The sequence below is a fragment of the Trichosurus vulpecula genome, chromosome 5, assembly GCF_011100635.1.
Source record: "Trichosurus vulpecula isolate mTriVul1 chromosome 5, mTriVul1.pri, whole genome shotgun sequence".
In the NCBI taxonomy this organism is placed as follows: domain Eukaryota; kingdom Metazoa; phylum Chordata; class Mammalia; order Diprotodontia; family Phalangeridae; genus Trichosurus; species Trichosurus vulpecula.
In genome coordinates, this window is record NC_050577.1 from 198,087,228 (window position 1) to 198,108,443 (window position 21,216).

The window sequence follows — 21,216 nt, forward strand, 5'->3', positions numbered from 1 at the left end:
ACTGCTGTCCTTGTCAGCAATACTGCTGACGTCATACTGCTTTTTGTCAGCAATAATCTCAGCTCTAAGCTACATTCACAATGTTTTTTAGATTAATTCAAGGGCAATCGTAAGAAATAACTTCATTCCTAATCCCAGATTAGATGAAATAAAGGCAGAAGTTGAGGAGCTATTTAAATATGAAAAGGGAAAAGCCCTGAACCTGTGGGCACTGAAAATCTGCACTTACCACAAATTCCAGAGGCATGACCTAATAATGAAACATAACAGCAAAAATAATGTTATTTCAAATGATTTTGAAAAAAGAGATGGGTAGACTTAGAACGGAATTCTGAAAATCTCCTTTGGAATTTTATGGCATGAATCGAAATAATAGATCAGTCATATCAAAATAATAGAGCAGTTCAAAAAAACTGTTATCTTCTATAACCGTATTTTCCCACAGTATCTGACATTTCAAGATTCACACACATGAGGACCATACAAGGAAAAGTGGAACTATCTAAGAGTTAACTATCTATGAAACTATCAAAAGAACAGAGGTACAAGACCACCATGGAAGAAGCAGCTGAGAAAACTACTGAAGGCTGTGGAAAACCATTGGTAGATTACGTCAATGTCTAGGAAGTATGAATGGCAGAAAATATGAACACCATACTGCCCAGTTAAAAAATAGAAACAGAAATTAAAAAATACCTCAAAAATTCTTGATGCCTTTAAGCAATAATTAAAAGAGAAAGTCAAAAAAGCGAAAGGGGGTAGAAGGAGTCAAAGGAACACAATCAACAATGCAGTATCAATAAATCTACAACAAGAAAAAGGTTGAGAAGTCAAGAAATTAGAGGACAGAGAGTGAACCCCTAAAGGAGGCTGTGGCAAAAACTTCTGGTCTGTATGGTCTAAAAAAGTTCAAGACCAGAGCTCTGTACCCGAGTCCCTCCAAAAACCTATAAAAATGGCTCTGAACCAATTCTAGAACGGCAGAACCCACAGAACAGCAGAGGGAAGCAAGCAGGGCTCCAGCCCAGGACAGCCTGGATGGTCTCTGGGTGAGGTCTATTCCACACGGAGCTGGGAGCTGGGAACGGAGTGGAGCAGAGCCCAGCCTGAGCGGCGTGGACGATCCAGACCAGAAGCCGGGCGGAGGGGGCCCTAGCGCCCTAAATATGTGAGCTGTGGCAGTTACCAGACCCCTCGACCCACAAACACCAAAGACTGCGGAGAAGGTTAGTGGGAAAAGCTGCGGGAGTAGAAGGAGTTCGCGGTTCTGCTTCCAGCCCCTGGGGCAGCGGAGGTGGGGCAGCTACAGCTGTTGTTACTTCCAGCTCCAGGCCCACCTGGTGGGAGGAATTAAGTGGCGGATCAGAGCAGGAGTGCAACAGCCTGCTGAAGATCTAAGCCCAGTCTGGACTGGGGGTCCTTGGGGAAGGAGGAGTGCGGCTCTGACAGAGCTGGCACCTCCCCCCCAAACGTAGAACATAGAACTCGTAAGTCTACAAGCAGTCATACCCCAGTGAAAAACTCAAGGGTCAAGTTAGTTGGTTGGAAATATGGCCAGGCAGCGAAAACGCGCCCAGATTCAGTCTCAGACTTTGGATTCTTTCTTTGGTGACAAAGAAGACCAAAACATACAGACAGAAGAAGTCAACAAAGTCATAGAGCCTACAACAAAAGCCTCCAAGAAAAACATGAACTGGCCCCAGGCCATAGAAGAACTCAAAAAGGATTTGGAAAAGCAAGTTAGAGAAGTAGAGGAAAAATTGGAAAGAGAAATGAGAAGGATGCGAGAAAACCATGAAAAACAAGTCAATGACTTGCTAAAGGAGACCTAAAAAAATACTGAAAAATACACTGAAGAAAACAACACCTTAAAAAACAGACTAACTCAAATGGCAAAAGAGCTCCAAAAAGCCAATGAGGAGAAGAATGCCTTGAAAGGCAGAATTAGCCAAATGGAAAAGGAGGTCCAAAAGACCACTGAAGAAAATACTACTTTAAAAATTAGATTGGAGCAAGTGGAAGCTAGTGACTTTATGAGAAATCAAGATATTATAAAACAGAATAAAAGGAATGAAAAAATGGAAGACAATGTGAAATATCTCCTTGGAAAAACCACTGACCTGGAAAATAGATCCAGGAGAGATAATTTAAAAATTATTGGACTACCTGAAAGCCATGATCAAAAAAAGAGCCTAGATACCATCTTTCAAGAAATTATCAAGGAGAACTGCCCTGATATTCTAGAGCCACAGGGCAAAATAGAAATTGAAAGAATCCATCGATCACCTCCTCAAATAGATCCCCAAAAGAAATCTCCAAGGAATATTGTTGCCAAATTCCAGAGCTCCCAGATCAAGGAGAAAATACTGCAAGCAGCCAGAAAGAAACAATTTGAGTATTGTGGAAACCCAATCAGAATAACCCAAGATCTGGCAGCTTCTACATTAAGAGATCGAAGGGCTTGGAATGCGATATTCTGGAGGTCAATGGAGCTAGGATTAAAACCTAGAATCACCTACCCAGCAAAACTGAGTATCATGTTCCAAGGCAAAAGATGGAGTTTCAATAAAATAGAGGACTTTCAAGCTTTCTCAGTGAAAAGACCAGAACTGAATAGAAAATTTGACTTTCAAACACAAGAATCAAGAGAAGCATGAAAAGGTAATCAAGAAACGGAAATTGCAAGGGACTTACTAAAGTTGAACTGTTTTGTTTACATTCCTACATGGAAAGATGATGAGTATGATTCATGAGACCTCAGTATTAGGGTAGTTGAAGGGAATATGCATATACATATATATATATATATATATATATATATATATATGTGTGTGTGTGTGTGTGTGTGTGTGTGTGTGTATGTTTATGTATATATATATATAAGTGAATGTGTATGTATGTATATATGTGTATATGTATGTATGTGTATATATATGTGTTTATATGTATATATATATGTATATATATATATATATATATGTAAAAGAGAGACAGCAGACACAAGGTGAGTTGAAGATGAAGGGAAGATATCTAAAAGAAATAAAATGAAATTAAGGGATGAGAGAGTAACATACTGAGAGAGGGAGATAGGGAGAGATAGAATGGGGTGGATTATCTCACATAAAGGTGGCAAAAGGAAGCAGTTCTATGGGAGGAGGGGAGAGGACAGGTGTGGGGGGAATGAGTGAACCTTGCTGTCATCAGATTTGGCCTGAGGGGGAATACCATACATACTCAGTTGGGTATCTTACCCCACAGGAAAGAAGAGGGAGGAAGATAAAAAAAAAAATAAAAGGGGGGGGATGATGGAGGGGAGGGCAGATGGGGGTGGAGGTAATCAAAACAAACACTTTGGAAAGGGGACAGGGTCAAGGGAGAAAATTCAATAAAGCGGGATGGGTTGGGAAGGAGCAAAATGTAGTTAGCCTTTCACAACATGAGTATTGTGGAAGGGTTATACATAATAATACATGTGTGGCCTAGGTTGAATTGCTCAACTTCTTAGGGAGGGTGGGTGGGAAGGGAAGAGGAAAGAGAATTTGGAACTCAAAGTTTTAAAATCAGATGTTCAAAAACAAAAAAAGTTTTTATATGCAACTAAAAAATAAGATACACAGGCAATGGGGTGTAGAAATTTATCTTGCCCTACAAGAAAGGAAGGGAAAAGGGGATGAGAGGGGAGGGGGGTGATAGAGGGGAGGGCTGACTGGGGAACAGGGCAACCAGAATATAAGCCATCTTGGAGTGGGGGGGAGGGTAGAAATGGGGAGAAAATTTGTAATTCAAAATGTTGTGAAAATCAATGCTAAAAACCAAATATGTTAAATAAATAAATTGCATTTAAAAAAAAAAGTTCAAGACCATAAAAGCAGAAGACAGATCAAACACAAGGCAATATAATGAATGACAGAATACATTAAGAGAAGTAATTCTAGGTTTTCTGCGAAACTGGAAGGTGGTAGGGCTCGGGGAGAGCCATCCTCAAGTGTTTCATAGTTTCATAGGCGCAGGAATTACTAGCAAAGCACCTCACCAGTTTATTCTGTGATACAAGCTTGATTCCATTTTTTTTCCTTTTAATAGAAAGCAACACATATTTATTACCAATATATAAGAGCATCAGTGACCCCCTCCAAATATGGACCAATTATGTATTTTTATATTCTATACAAATGTATTAACAGCTCAAAATCTGCTGCTTAAAAATATACATTTATAAGCAAACAGTATTCTCACTAAGAAGGACAAAGGTATGCCAAAAAGTCCCAGAGGTGCAAAGCACAATTCATAATTCATTCAGTAATTATTTAACACTAAAGTGATTTTCCTAAAACTCAAGTCTGATCATGTCACCCTCACCCCCCTCAATAATCTCTAGTGGCTCCCAATGGCCCCCAGGAGCTAATACAAAATGCTCTGTTTGGCACTCAAAGCCCTCTCTAACTTTCCAGGATTTGTATACTTTTCTACCTAACGTGTACTCTTCGATCCAGTGACTCTGGCCTCCTGGTTGTTCCAGGAACAACATATCCCATCTCTCAGGTCTGGGCATTCTCTCCATGCCTGGAATATTCTACCTCTCACACTTTGACCACTTACCTCCCTGGGCTTCCTTTAAGTCCTAGCCCAAATCCCACCTCCTACAGAAGCCTTCCCAGTGATTTGTTAATTATTTCTTCTTTATCCTGTATATGGCTTGCTTTGTATGTATTTGTTTGCATGTTGTCTCTCATTAGTTTATAAGCTCCTTGAAGGCGGGGACTATCTTTTATCTCTTTTGGTATCCCTAACACTTAGCACAGTGCCTGGTACACAGTAGGCACTTAATAAATGTTTATTGAATCAAACAAGTCGCCATAAAGCAATGTAATATTTAGATGGCCTTTACTGATTACTACAAAAATCTTTGACTCCCTCTTAACTGCTACTTCACAGAATCATTCTCTTCCTTCAAAACGCATCTCTGACCTTCTACACGAAATACTTCTTGATCCACCAAACTGCTAATACCCTCCCATTCAAACTATCTCGTAGTTAACTACTTTGTATTATTCTCTTTATACTTCTAAAGGTATGTTGTGCGGACTCAATGTCTCCCCCACTGGAATGTCAACTCTGTGAGGGTAAGAATTGCTTCATTCTTTGTATTTCTACCTCTAGCACCTAGCACTGGGACAACGCCCGTTGACTGATTGACTGAGCACATGATAAACAAGTTAGACATTTACTTTTGGAACAAAAGACCCTCACTTTATTAAGCAACAGGAAAGGTTGAACACAGGTACACCCTACTGAATTTGTCAAATGCCAATAAAGGTAGTTATTTTTGGTTGGGGCCTATGATGTGGCTAAGATCACAGAGTGGAATCATAAGGCCTTCCACGGACAATGTCCACCTGACTTCAACCAAACTATGTCGACACAGACACGAAGAACAGAGTCAGGAAGATTTGTTTATAGAAAGGGGGAGAGGGCTACTATGATAGTGATTCAGGATCAGGTCACTACTACCAGAAATTACAGAAAGGTTATCCTTAAGGATCCTGGATTCAGTGATCAGCACAGATTATGCTGAAAAATGGTGGAATTTGGGCAGGCTGCAAAAATATGGCATCTTTTGGACACCCAGAAAGACACCAATAAGCAAATGTGATTATAGAGCAGAAGCTCATTATCCTGTGTAAACTAAGGGATGACAAATCCCGTGCCGTGACACTCCCCCTCCCCCCCTCCCGCCAAAGACCCTTGTGAAGTATATCCAAATGATGCTCTGGTATCAGAGTATCATTACAAGCAGAACTATTCCCTACAACCACTCAGACATAACACTGATCCATAAAAATTTAAGAGTGACATTTTTAACATATGTATTTATATCAAATATTCCTCATCTCCAAAGTATTTGGAAGGAAATCTGAGTTTCTCTATTTGGCCTTCATAACCTAGCCACACCCATCCCTATTATACATTATGACCCTTTGTGTACTTTATGGTTCTGCCAAACCAGCCTTTTTACTATTCTTCACACATAATAACCCATCTCCTGCCTTGATCCTGTGCACTGGCTGCCCCCCTTTCCTGGGAGGCACCTGTTCCTCATCTCCACCTCTTCAAACATCTTGTTTTCTTTCAAGCTCTGTACGAGCATCATCTTCTTTTACATGAAGATTTTCCTGATACCTTAGTCAACTAGGACCCTCTTCCCTTTCAATTTATTCTGAATTTATTTTTTATATGGTTTTAGGATGTTGTACTGACTTAGATAGGTGCTGTTACCTCCGAGAGAGTGTAGGTTCTTTGAGGACATCGAATGCTTCATTTTTTTTTCTTTGTGTTTTCAGCACCGAGCACAGTGTCCGACACATCACTGGTGCTTAGTAAATACTTATCTATCAAGTGACTGATTGAATGGAAAGCCTTCAAGATATAGAAACCTGACAGAAGAACTTAAGTCTACATGGGAACAGGAAAAATACATGTTTTCTGCTACTGGAGTTGTCCTGGACATGTATATGTATATGTATATATTTACATATATACATATACATACATATATATATATATATATATATATGCACACACACATGTTATATATTTTTTTTCCTTTTTGCGGGGGGAAGGCAGGGTAATTGGGGTTAAGTGACTTGCCCAAGGTCACACAGCTAGTAAGTGTGTCAAGTGTCTGAGGCCGGATTTGAACTCAGGTTCTCCTGACTCCAGGGCCGGTGCTTTACTCACTGTGCCACCTAGCTGCCTGCCCCCCCCCCCAAGATATTTTTGATGAGTCTATAGAAGATGAGCTCATTTCCCAATGAATTTATTTCCCAATACTCCTAGTCAATGGCAAGGAAAAGAAGTCACATTATCCACCTGTGCAACTGCCCTTAGAACGTTAACTATGTGATAACAATAGCAGGAAAGTGACTTGTCCTCTCTATCAGAGCCTCATCAGAAAGGAGGGGAATGAAATAAAGTAATGATAATAAGTAATAAATAAATAATGATGGGAATAATGGTAGTAATAGCAATCTGTGTTCTGATACAGCACTTTATTACCTATAAAGTGCTTCCATTACAACCAATCAATCAACATTTATTAAGCACCTACTCTGTGCCAGGCACTGCGCCCAGTGCTGGGGACAGAGACAGAACACAGTCATATAAGTTAGGTGGGAGCATCATTACCCCCATTTTACAGATGACTAAGTCTTCAAGAGGCTCAATTAAAATGACTCGTCCATGGAGAGATAGCAGGTGTTGTAGCTGAGGCTTGAACCTAAGTCCTTTTACCCTAGACCCCACTGTTTATGGGCATAATTGCAAACACACGGGCCACATCAAAAAAGACAACGTATTTCATGTCTATGGTGGTCGGGATTTATTTTGACATGTGCACATAAATATAGCGTGCTCTCTCCTGATCTCTCACAGTCTTTCCTCTTTAATCTGCTTTCTGTGCAGTAGGCTAAGGATTTGTAAGATCAAAGGCCTTGTTAAAATGGAACTGGTGAAGCCTGCATCTTCCCTTTAGAGCCAAACAGAGGGGGGAGGGGGAGGGGGGAAATCTTTTCCCAAGTGCTATTTAGCAATATCTCATTTTTATTCCCTCTTATATAAAGCGGAGACAAAAATATTTCAAATCATAGAATCCAACAGTTGAAGGGACCTCGGAGTTAGTCCTAGCTCAGCAGACAATATTTATAAAGTGATCAGTGCTTAATAAATGCGTGTTGCCTCCCCTGTTCTTTGACATTGCCATTAGACTCTAAGTCCCCTGAGGACAAGACTGTTTTTTGCTTTTCTTTCTTTTCCCAGCATTTAGCACAGGCTTGGTGCCTGTAACACAGGAGGGGCTAATAAATGCTTATTGACTGACCAAACTGCCATGTGAAACAGGAATGTCTTCTACAACATGCCTGGAACCACTCATTCAATCTCTGCTTTGAGACCTCCAGCTGGGAAAACTTGCTATCTTCTGACGTAGCAAGTTCTAGTTTGGGATTTTTCTTTCACCAGGAAGCATTTCCCTAAATTGAGCCAAAATCTGCCTCCTGGTAACTTCTGCCCATTTGTCTTAATCTCTGGGGCAAAGCAGAGTGAGTTAAATCCATTGTAGACAAGCGAGCCCTTCGAATACTCAAAGACAGGCTCCTCTTCTTCGGCCGTTACTTCAGCATGAACTAGACATCATTCAGGGCCAGCTTCATCTCTCTCCTGTACGGCTTCTGTATGTGTCTGTATAAATGCATGTTGTCTCCCCTTCGAGAATAAAAACTCCCAGAGGACAGAGAGGCTTTTCACTTTGGTCCCCAGCATTTAGCCTGAGTGTTTGGCATGGTGTTAATTAACTGATTTTTGTATGCCCTTAGCACCTTGCAATTCAGTGCAATTTAATTCAATTAGCAGTTTTATTAAACACCTACTAGGCGAGGCCCTGTGTTAGGTGCTGGGGGTACAAAGAAAAAAAAGGGGGGAGGAAAAAGTCTCCGCCCTTAAGGAGCTACAATATGTAGAAAAATAAATGTCAAATAATTTGTGGAGAGAGAGAATACTAAAAACTAGGGGGGTGAGGATAGGTACCATCTGAGATAAGCTTTGAAGTAGTTGGATTGGGGCAGTTAGGTGGCGCAGTGAGTAGAACACTGGCTGTGCAGTCAGGAGGACATGAGTTCAAATCTGAACTCAGATACTTAACTAACTGTGTGACCCTGCGCAAGTCACTTAACCCCAATTGCCTCCAAAACAATTAATGAAGTAGTTGGATCCTAAGAGGAGGAGGTTAAGAGAAATATGTCCTCAACTTAATTCCTCACGCATGGCTCAGGGTTCCAGGGACGTAAGCCAACTTGTATGAAGACACAGGCAGGAGGTATAATGTTAAATTTCAGAAACACCTGATATTCAGCTGGGATGTCAAGTGTGTGAAGGGAAGTAACAGAATTTAAATCTGAAAAGTGTGGTGGGAGCAAGATTACAGATTTTAAATGTCAGACTAAGGGTGTATTCTATCCTACTGCCAGTAGCAAGCCACTAAAGATCCCTGAGAAGGAAAATGACACGGTCAGAGCTATGCTTTATTACTCTGTCCACCCTGTGGAGGTTGGACTGGGGGGGGGGCAGGGAAGGGGAGAGAACAGAAGCAGGAAGACGAATGCAACAGGAAGTGCTCAATAACATAATGTATTATTTGTCAATTCAAACACTTGACAAGCATTTATTAAGTTCCTACTATATGCTAAGCACTGGGAAGACAAAGGCAAAAATGAAATGGTCGTTGCATAAAAGAGAGAGAAGGTAGTTTGGGGAGAATCAGGATTTGGGGAACAGGAAAGGCTTCCTGCAGAAGGTGACACTTGAGGGGACTCTCAAGAGGTAGAGGTGAGAAGGGCGCAGCACTCCAGGTAAGGGGGCTGGTGGTGAAGCCGGGATAAGGGCGTGGTGGGTTGACTGACTGTACAAGAACGGAAGCCACCTGTCGGGTAACCCTCCGGACCTGTCTAGACCACCAAGGGAAGATGGGAGGCCATTCTGTACCTTCGTCATGGTTTTGGTGCAACATGACCTCTGGCTGTGTTTGGATAGAGTTTCCTGGGTGAAAGAATGGTGAGAAGAGAATTCTCGGCTTCCTTTGCTTCAGAATATGCTGAAGGAGTTCATATAGCACATCACCTGAAATGAAAAAGAAAGAAATTGGTGGGGAGAAAGAAACAAGGGGCAGAGGGTCATGGGATTATCCTGGGCAGGCTGCGGTTGTTGATGACTTCAAAGGATCCAGATCCATATAGTTTGGGGTAGAAAGCAGAGAAAAATCTGCTTCCTGCATGCATGGTTCAGAGGTATTACTTTGGAAGTTATTTTTTAATGGACCCAAATTTTAGTTTGCTTTCTTTCTTTAATACATACTAGCATCTGCCCAAGGTTTCAATATTTCTTGACAGTCACTCTCAGAGGTCAGACACTTCCCCTGAAGCTTCAGGGTTGACCTTTGTTTTGGAAGGGGGACAGTCCTGATCTAGTTGGCACTTGAAGTGCCTACCCAGTGCTAAATTAGAAAAAAAAATGCCATGAGACTTGTCACACTCCTTTGGCCTACAACCAAATCCAAAATGCAGGTGGGTGTCTTAAAACCCTTCATGGGCGGGTGATTAATCTTTAAAATACCAAAGTCCTCTGACTAGCCCCCTCACACTCTTCCCCCCAGCACAGATAAGTGGCCGACAACTGCACTAAACAATAGAGCTTTGTCTCTAATTTTAACTATTTTTAACATATACTTTAATTACCAACCTAATTTAGCTGCATATGGTGGGCTGTAGCTAGTTATATTTCTCCCCAAACAGCATGAAACTGAGAAACACTCTATATTAATTTCTTCCCACAGCAAATCTCCACTCTTTCGCCTTTTGATCAGATCCCAAACTCTGCTTTAAGTCAGAGGGAGCTCTGCGTCTTTGCTTTTGCTTTTGCTTCGACTTTATTCCTTTCACTGTTTCTGTATTTTGATCATTATTAATGTATGTCACTGTTGTTGGAGGAATCTAAGGATTGAAAGATGCCAGATGGTGAATGGAGCACCGGCTCTGGAGTCAGGAGGACCTGAGTTCAAATGTGGACTCAGACACTTGACACTTACTAGCTGTGTGACCTTGGGCAAGTCACTTAACCCCGACTGCCTCACTCCCCCACTCCCCTCCCAAAAAAGATGCCAGAGTCATGATATCCGGATGCTTTCTTTGATTTCAGTAAAACGAATTAGGAGAATAAGACAAATATACTTTGAGGGGGGATTCAGGCCTAGTTCTTTAATTCCAAATGTGGATATTTATATAAATAAGAGGGAACATAGAATAAAGTATAGGGAACTAACTTCGAGGTCCATGAGACCAGGGTTTGATTCTCACCTCTCACCCAAACTTACTATGTAACCAAGGACAAATCACTGAACCTCTCAGTATCCCAGGCAACCCTCCGAGACCACATTACAGATGAGTTGCTGAAACCTTGGGGATTGTCTAGTTTACTCCAGTAACAACAGCAGCAGCTGCTATCTGTACAGAAGCTAGTTTTATAAAGGCTTTCTGAATAATGCTTGCTGAATAACACAATAACATCACGCAGCCACAGCAACGATGAAATGAGAAGCAAAAAATAGTCTAGTTGAATGAACCTAGTTTTAGATTTTTTTTTTTTACTAAAATAATCATTTTCCTACTGCTTTATTTCTTTTTGGACTAACTTAATTTCTTTCTGGCTCTCAGATGATGATGGACATAGCATCACGCTTTTATGTTGTATTTCTGCTTTGTTTTGGTGGTTTTCAGGAGAAAAATGACCACTGAACTTTAAAAAAAAATTCTATCAATTAAAATGAATAACTATTACAAAAGAATGATTTCTAATTCGGGGATTCATTTGGGAAGGCTGAGGCAGGGAATATAAAGATGATGCTTTTAAGAAGTGCTCCACTTCTCCAGTAATTAGAGAAATAAGCTTGCTGTAGTCTCTAAAAGAGAAAAAGGGGGATACTAAGGCTTGATTTTAAAACCTATGAACAGTCTAGATGAAATATGAAGAAAGCTTATATAGGTGAGAAAGGGAAGTGTTACCTTTATAGGCCCTACTTCTCTCTTCCTTCCCCTGTCCCTATATACCCCCCAATACATATATGCATTCCTACATACACTCATATATATACATTCGATCATATATACATACAGATACATACAGATAAAAGAACATATATACATATATGTACACACACATATACAGACAGACACAGACACACACTGGATTTGGAGTCAAAGGACCTGGGTTCCAATTTCTGCCGCTCATTATCTGTGCAGCTTCTATAAATCACTCAAGCTTTGGGGCCTCAGTTTTCTCATCTATAAGGAGGGTGGATTAAATGACCTTTAAGGTGCCTTCCAGCACTAAATCTATTATTTTTTTTACAATGATATTGACTGCACTGAAAACTTTTTTGTTCCTTGGGACTCATCTTCCTGGCTTAGTGGAAGTAGCCTGCATGGGGACAAGAATGTACAATACCCGACATTCATACTCCAGGTAGTTCTGACACTTTTCTTTGATGGTACTTTTCTATACTTTCTCTCCTTCTAGTGTAGTACTTTTCTATACTTTCTACACTGTGCTTTCAGGGAGGCCTAGAAAAATGTTGAACTGCTTAGGCTAGGGGCTAAAACAGGGAACATGGGAGCCAAGTGGAGAAGGCTCCTTTCCCTTCCATGGTTGGGGAAAACAATTAATGGTATCACAGGTGAGCACCATGCTGCACACACGTTATCTACCTTTTACCTAACTCTTGAATATATCCCAAAGATTTATGAATTACTGATTTGAAGCAAGGCAGTAATGAACCCAAGGAAACAGAAGGAAGCCCTAAATTGGCTACAAAGCAATACACACATTAAAAAAATCAACAAAAAACCTCCTCAATTCTCAGAATGAATCCAAAGTTGGGTCATGTCCTGCAGAGTCAGGAAGATATGGGCTCAAATCCCACCTCAGATACTTATTAGATGGGGCACTTGGCATATCACTTACCTTCTTTGTGCCTCAGTTCCCAAGTCTATAAATTAAGGCAGGGGTGGACTTCATGACCTCTAAGGTTTCTTCCATCTCTAAATTTATGATCTCATAAATTTGTACTCTTCTCCAAAAGGAGGACCAAGCAAAAGAATGGGTCTAGTGGAGTACAAACTAAGCACTAGTGGAGAACGAACAACTATTGCATGTCCTACCTGTATACTGTTAATGGCAGCATCTTAGAGTGGGAAGGTCTCTGAGAGTCATTAATAAAATTATTACCTAATGTAGGGATCTCCTCTCAACACCAAGGAGTTACAGAATGGCAAGGTAGAAGATACCTCAGAGGTCATCTCTGTATAGCCCCTACCTGCATCAAAATCATCTCTATAAAGTACCCAAGGAGTGGTCATCCAGTCTCTGTGTGAAACCTCTAGTAATGGGACTTAATAACTCTTGAAGCAGCCCAATCCACACTGGTACATCTCTAATTGTTAGGCAGTTTTTTCTTTTGTCAAATAAAAATCTACTGCTCTTGGTTTTGCCTTCTGGGGACAAGCAAAGCATATCTGATCTTTCTTCAACCTAGCAGCTCCTCAAATAACTTGAAGACAGCAATCATTTCTCTTATGACCTCCACTCTACCTCAACCATTCATAAACGGGTGGAAGAGGAGTCACATGACACACTTTACCACCACTTCAAACTATCAAAACCTCCAAGGAGCTGAATTCTGAAACTCTGCAATCTGACCCCAGTCTTCTGTCTTTCCATTTCTCCAACCCCACTCTAACTCCTCATTGTCTTCTTTGGTTGCATTTGGTTTCCTAGGCCTGCTTCTATTCTATCTCCACGCTCTCTTCCTTGGTATTTCTTTTCCAGTCTCATGACTTCAACCTCCCCCTCCATACTGTTGATTCCCAAGCCTATACTGCTACTCTCAGCCCCCTGCCTTACCCCACCTGAGCTCTAATCCCATATTCACAAATGTCTGTTGGATAGCTCCATCTGGATATCTGGCTAACTATTGAAGCTAAACAAATCTAAAAGTCCGCTCATCTTTGTTCTGTAAAGCTGGCCCTTCAAAATACATTATTGATTTCTGTTATTGGCATCACGGTCTTACTGAGGTTCTCAGGATTATAACATCTGCATCATCTTCTGACTCTTCCTTCTCCCTTATTTCACACATCCCATTTGTTGCCGAATTCTTCCTTTCTACCTCTGCACGAAATCTAACCTCCAGCACTTACTTATTCTCCATTCTCACTATGAGCACCCTAGTTCAGGCACCTATTTATTCTCTTACAAAAACCTCCTACATGTTCTTGTTGACTTGATTCCATACTCTTTCCAATCCAAACTCCCCAACACTGAATAACAGAGAACTATGCCAGATCTCTCCCATCCTTACATCAATTCTATTTATGTATTTGCTTTTTCCTTAATTATAATGCAAATTCTGCGATCCATGTTATATCTCTTTTTGGTTCTGGACAAAGCACAGTAGGTGCACTGAACTTCTGGCTAAGATCAAGGGTAGTGTCTGTTGATTTTGATTTCTGAATTAAAAATACTCCTATAAGTCCTCCCTTCTCCAGGCTAAACATCTTTTTAGCCTTTCATTGATCCTTATAGAGCGTGATGTTCAGGCCTCTCCCCATCCTAGCCACACCCCAATTTGTCAGTCTGATGCCCCAAACTGAATGCAGCTAATCATATCACAGAGTACAGCGGGTCTATCATACCTTCTGCACTTTTCTTAATGTAAGCTTCATTAGCTGTTTTTGGCTGACTCATACTGAATCTGCAGTCCACTAATAAACCCAGATCTTTTAAAATATAAACTGTCATCTAATTACACCTCCCCCTCAACTCGTGAAGTCGATTTAATGAATCTAAGTGTAGGAGTTTATATTTATCCCTATTACATCTCATCTTATAAGATCTAGTCCATTGTTCTAGAATCTAGATTACTGAGATCTGGCAACCTGATTATCAACTTTGTGCTACTTTCAAGTTTAATTAGCATGCCATTTATACCTACTGGCATTCAAGTCATTAATAAAAATGTTGAACAAGAAACAGCCAAGAAAAGCTTTCTAGGGGTACTGCATTGGTGATCTCTCTCTAGCCTGATAGCAATCTATTAGTTATTACTCTTTGGGTCTGGTCATTCTAATGCTACCAGCATCTCACCCACTTTTATCCATCTTACCCACAAAGATATTATGAGAGACACTGTCAGATATTTTCCTGAAATCTAGGTATGAAATCCCATATATGTACGGAAAGCACCAGATCAAAGGGAAAATGAACTTGAATGGCACAACTTTTTACAATTTTTGTGTGAATTTAGGCTGGTTCTTAGCATCTGTTGCTTCTCTTTCTCAACTTCACAAACAATTCTTTTAAAAACTGTGCTCCAAATTTGGAACCACATCCAAAGGGCTATAAAAATGTGCATACCCTTTGACCCTGCAATACTACTTCTAGGGTTGTATCCCAAAAAGATCATATGAATGGGAAAAGGACCCACATGCACAACAATATTTAGAGCAGCTCTTTTTTGTGGTGGCAAAGAATCAGAAATTGAGGAGATGCCCATCAATTAGGGAATGGCTGAACAAATTGTGGTATATGAATGTAATGGAATACTATTGTGCTGTAAGAAAGAATGAACAGGTCAACTTCAGAAAAACCTGGGAAGACTAATATGAACTGATACTGAGTGAGGGGAGCAGAACCAGGAGAACATTGTACAGAGTTGCAGCCACATTGTACAATGACTAACTTTGATAGACTTGGCTCTTCTCAGAAATGCAAAGTTCTAAGACATCTCCAAAAGGCTCATGATGGAAAATGCTGCCCACATCCAGAGAAAGAATTACAGAGTCTGAAAGCAGATCGAAGCATACTATTTGCTCTTTCCTTTTTTTTTGTTTCTTCTTTCTCATGGTTCATTCCATTGGTTATAATTCTTCTTTACAACATGACTAATGTGATAATATGTTTAATATGAATGCATATGTAGAGGCTCTATCAGACTGCACACCATGTTGGGGAGGGGAGAGTGGGAGAAAATTTAAAACTCAAAAGCTTGTGGAACTGAATTAAGTTCTAAACTAAAAATAAATAAATTAAATTTTTTTAATTAAATTGCACTATAGAATTTTAAAAGGGATTTAGACCAATTTGCCAAGTTATGGTTTGTAGAAAATGTACCCCCTTCCCTTTCTTAAAAATCAGGGTATTTGCATCTTTCTGGTACTATGGCGCCTCTCCCATGCTCCAGTTTTTCAAAGATCACTAATAGCATCTCAACAATCCCATCTGCCATTCCTTTGGGTGCCCTGGGATGCATTTTTATGGGTTTGGTGACTTGAGCAGATGAGGGCAACCAGACACTCTTTTATCATCTTTTTTATCCTGTATTTTAATTTTTATGAACCATTTTTATTCTGATTCTGTTAGTTGGCAGGTCTTTCTCCTTAGCTGGGAAAAAAAAAAAACAATCCAGAAACAAAGCAAATCTAATTTCTCTTCCACACGACTACCTTTCGAGTTTGGGAAATTATAGAAATGTGGAATGAACAATAGACTGGGAGCTAGGAAAGACTTGGGTTCGAATGCCCTGACATTTATTAGCCATGTGAGCACTTCCACTCTCAAACCTCAGTCTCCTCAAATGTAAACCCCCAAACCCCAAAGTACAGTCACCAACTCAGCAAAGTACAGTGGTAATCACACTGGTTCTGGAGTCAGAGGGCATGGGTTCAAATCCTGTTTGTAATGTGTATTGCCCATGTGCTCTTGGGGAAGTTAACTTTCCCAGCCTCAGCTTCTTCATCTGTCAAAATAAAGGCGTTGAACCAGATGATTTATGAGGGTCTCTAGCATTTATGCCCCTCCTTCATTCATTTTTCTACTCAAATATTCAAATGAATCAATGGATGGTCCCTCCAACAATTTGGAAGACAGATATCCTGCCCACTCATATCTTCCCCATGAGTTCCCTGCAGAGGGCCTTCCCAACACTCTGGGGCCTTGCCTTGATGTCTCCTGGTGTAAAATCTCAGGAAGCTCACGTGAGCTCATTAATCCCTCACTTCTCCCACTACCCCCAATTCAACAAGTGTCCATTAAATGCTTACATTTGCTGGGTACTGAGGCTTCTCTTGAAGGCCTACCTCCTAACGAGGGGTATGATATGTACAAGGATAATTGCAAAGTACAGAAAAAGTGATACAGAATAATTAACAACATAAATTCCTCTGCTTGAAGATGAAGCAACTGATTCCATTGTTGGCCTAAGAAAAAAGCTGTTCAAATGATGCTTTCATTAGAGACACATATAAACCGTATGAGCTAGAAATTCTCGCAAAAGACTTTTAAAAAACCCCAACAAACTTGGGTTATTGCTTTCCTCAAAGAGATTTATAATCATTAATTATTTAATCCATATAAACTCCCCCTAAGGTAGTTGTGTATTATCATTCCCATCTGAGATGAGACATAGGAGGTTAAGTGATATGCCCAAGGTTACTCAGCATGCCACTGGCAGAATCCAATCTATTTTAGCATCCAGACTCTTGTTGAGTGCCTAATAAAGAAGGACTGTTACACAACACAGATCAGCGACCTTATTTTCAACTGAAATGGTATCGTCAAGAGCCTCCAAGGCTATTCTTTCTTTCTTTCTATCTATCTATCAGTGGCTGTATGTCTGTCTATGCGTGTGTATACACGTATATATACATGTATACATTAATACACACACACACACACTTTGTGACTGGCCCAATGTTCACTTCAAAATTCAAAGTCACTCCTTAAAAATCTTCTACAGGTTTTACAGGTAGTTCCCTAAAACCGAAAAACAAATGAAATATGGAGCCAGGTACATTCTTTAACAGCCCTACCCCAACTCCTGACCCCCAATTCTGCATGTGTCTTCACTTTTAGATGTCCTTCTTGTGGCAAATTGTTGGGTTTTCTTTTCTTATCCATTCTGTCAATCTTTTTCATTTTATTGTTTTGTTTCAATGATTTGCATTTAACGTTATGATCGTTAGGCTAGTGTGCTCCCCCACTTATTTCTTCTATATTGAGTTTTCTCCCCTTCTTTTAAGTCAGCATCTTGTCCCTGTGACTGGTTCTGTTTTCACTACCTTTGGTTTTAGTCTATTCCCACACGCTTTCCCCTTACTCCTGTTTACCTGCCCTTGCCCAACTTCCTTGTTTTTATTCAAACCGCTCATTTCTTTTTATTTTCGCTCATTTATCTGTCTCTTCTCCTCTTCTGATCTTTTCTTGATGTGCCCCATCCCACACTTCTTAGTCTGCACTAACCTTCTGGCCAGGTTGTCACTTGCTTTGGTCCTCACTGTTTCTCCTCCTCTCTAGCCCACTGTGGATTTCATTCTCCAGCTCACTGACTATATATACCTTTATATCATTCTTCTCGGCTCGTTCTTTATTCTCTCTCTGTGTCATTCACGGGGCAGAGGTTCTGAAAGGCAAAATTTGGACTCCATCCACTATCCCATTTCTATGTGATTTCACTTGTAGATCATATCTCCTTCATCCTTTCTTCTGCTATGGCTCACTAGAGGAAAATCAGTCCATGAAGGAAACAACATTGACTAGCGATGGGGGAACACTTTGTGCTCCAAGTCATTAGGATTGGGGGCCATCTTCAGTAGTCCTGATCTGTATCTTGGACCAAGATAGAAAGTGAGGCTGGTGACCTTGCACAGCCCTCCCTCACTTTGATCCAATTCACTTGCAAGTCATGACATCACCTTCCTGACGTCACGGTCCTCTTCGAGAATGAAGGACAAAAACAACAACGTTGGGACCAGTTCTAGCCACTGCCCATAACATGGTCTCCTTAGACTAGGTTCTATACCTCCTCTATCACTCTGGATATTAACTGGATAGCCTGGGAGGGGGGTACAGTTTGAGATGCACTAGTGAGAGCTCTAACCCCTCCTCCTAGAAGGTGGTCTCCTCACTTGCAAATCCCCCTTGCACAAGACTCATCCCATGATCTTCATCTCTTACCACAAACACCTTTTCCCATTGTGGGCAGTGTTCTTTAGGGTGCTCTTTCCTTTCCTCTTGCAGGAGACTACCCTCTGCTCCCTCTTCCCCTCCACTTCTTTATCCACTACAAACTACAGTCTTGTGGAAAGAATCAAGGAAATACTGTGAGGGTAAAGTCCAGCTGCTAATGTCTAACCTTCCCTTTCCCCATCCAACCAATATCTGACTGTATGAGCCCCACCACTAAAGTTACTGCTTCACTTAACTTAGACCATGGAATATTTATTCAGCTCTTATTGCTGTTTTTTGGGTGATTCTTTAAGTTCCCTGTAAATCACATGACCCTCAATTCTTTTGCCTCTCACTTCAGTTTTTATTTTTAAGAAAATGCAAAGTCTCTTTGTAAATCAATTATTTGTTAACTAGTCTTTTATTTATAACTACATTTAGCTATCTTGCTTGTATCTATGCCATTTAGGGTTTTACGACCTGAACTTTTTTTTAATTGAAATTCTATGATTTAACCACTGTGTATACCTTGGAGTTTCAGTCGTGGAGTTTTTCTCTGGTGGCAGTTTGTGGATTTGGTTGGTCAGTGTTTTGTTGTCTGTATTCAAAAGTTCTGGTCATCTTCTGTTCATTACTTCCTGCGGTATGGCACTCAGGTTTTTTTTATTTGTTATGTTCTTCTAAAAGACCATAATGCTCAAGTTTTCTGTGTACTTCCCATCTTCAAGGCTTGTCATGCTGGTTTCTTTCTTTCTTTTCTTTTTTTGGAGGTGACTGGGGTTAGGTGACTTGCCCAGGGTCACACAGCTAATAAGTGTCTGAGGCCGGATTTGAACTCAGTTCCTCTAGGTTTCAGTGCTCTATCCACTGTACCACCTAGCTGCCCCTGGGTGTTTTTTTTTCTATAGAATTCATGTGTTTTTTTCAAGTTTATAGGATCACAGTCAGAGGTGGTAAGAACTTCAGAGGTCATTTGAGTCCAGCCCCTTCATTTTACAGATGACAAAACTGAGGAAAAGAAAGTTTTGGTGACTTCCCTAGGGTCACACAGCTAGTAAGTACCTGGGGCAGCATTCGAGTTGTCCTTCTGCTTCTGCCAAATCTTCCAATTCTGTATTCTGTGTTCCAATTCTGTAATGCTTTTTCTCAGAATCTCTGTTTCTTTGGAAAGAGTCATCATTATGTTTTCTTGGTATTTTAAAAAAATTCTGCAATGAGAGCTCTTATTTCTGACCTCACCAAATTCCTAATATCTTTAAAAAAATTTTTAATTAATCTTTTGAACCATTAGAGAGTTTCTTACTGTTTGATGATCTTGGGGAAGTTCACAGGATTCCCTTTTTTATTAGGGAATTTTTGTTCATTTTTCTTCATAGTATAATATTTGTTTATTATGTTCTGGCATCTCTTTTCATTTTATTCATTGTCCTTTCTATCCTAATGACCCTTTCTGTTAGTTTCTCTGCCTGTGAACTAGGCTTATGATGGTGCTCTCTTGGACTCTGGGTCTTTCAGCTTTCCTCTTATACAATCCACAGTTGCTTGTTTCTGATTCCTCTCCTCATTCTTTGCCTCCCCCCTTTTTAATTCCATATAGATCCCTCTGAAGCTGGGCATCCTCAGCCTCCTCAGGTTCTGGGGTTTGGAGGATTAGCTTGATCTCTGCCCAGAGGAAACAATGGAGATAGATGGCTGGCTCCACCTGGTCTTCTTGCCTTCAAGTATGGAAGTTCTCTTATTCTAGCCACCTTTATACTACGCTCTCTTTTGCCTTTGTCTTCTACTCCCACACCTAGCCTATCTTCTCCTTTCCTTTGAATAGCTGGGCAGAATTGGTGAGGTGACAGTGGTTCAACTGCAGGCCCAAGTGGTTCTTCATCTTATCTCCAGGATAAATGGTTCAGAACATCAGTATTGTCAAAGAATCCTTCCTCTTCTCCCAGAAGGTTTGTTCTAGGAACTCCTTCACTGGGTAGTTCCATCTTGGGGGGCTCCCAATTGTTGTTCTGTCATTATCTTCTCAGTTACTCCCTTCTCTGGGGCCAAGAAGTTCTCTGGAAGGAGGGTGAACAGATAAACAGGCCTCCCCCCACCAGTGATCTAAGTCTCTTCTTTGAGTAGAGCATCTTTTAAGCTCTGATCTCTGTCCACCTTTTCCAGACCTGTACCTTCTCCCTTTTAAAAGCTAAGTCCAATGACTCAATGAATCATCCTCAAATGCCATGGCTCAATCAATGTGCTATCAATGGGCAAGCATCCATAGCAAGGGTACTCTTTAGATCCTATCAAGGAGACATCATCAAGGTCCAAATGCGATGAGATGTTTATACCTTGTATAGGGATACATCTCCAACAAAAACCTCACACTTCAACTCTGCCAGCCTTGTTCAGGCTAGTCATAGTCACACCCCACAAAGGGACTAGTACTCTCTCTATAGTAAATAGGATTAATAAATATCTTTTTCAATTGATTTGGATAAGAATCGATAGCACAAACAGCTGGAGAGCCACAGTGCACAACTAACTTAACTAATGGTCTCTGGGTGTGACTAATTCATGTCTATTCTTGAAATTATTCTTGCCTATTTTGATCACTCTTTCCAGTGTTTTTAG

At 40.6% G+C, this 21,216-nt stretch overlaps 1 protein-coding gene across 1 annotated transcript in view; it reads right to left on the reverse strand.

Moving 5' to 3' along the window:
* ETV6 (ETS variant transcription factor 6) overlaps positions 1 to 21,216 on the reverse strand; it is a 342,518-nt gene that overhangs the window by 59,549 nt on the left and 261,753 nt on the right. Inside the window, exon 4 of the mRNA XM_036759590.1 lies at positions 9,535 to 9,669. Within this exon, the coding sequence (XP_036615485.1) occupies positions 9,535 to 9,669 (135 nt within the window). The remainder of the gene's footprint in view (positions 1 to 9,534; positions 9,670 to 21,216) is intronic.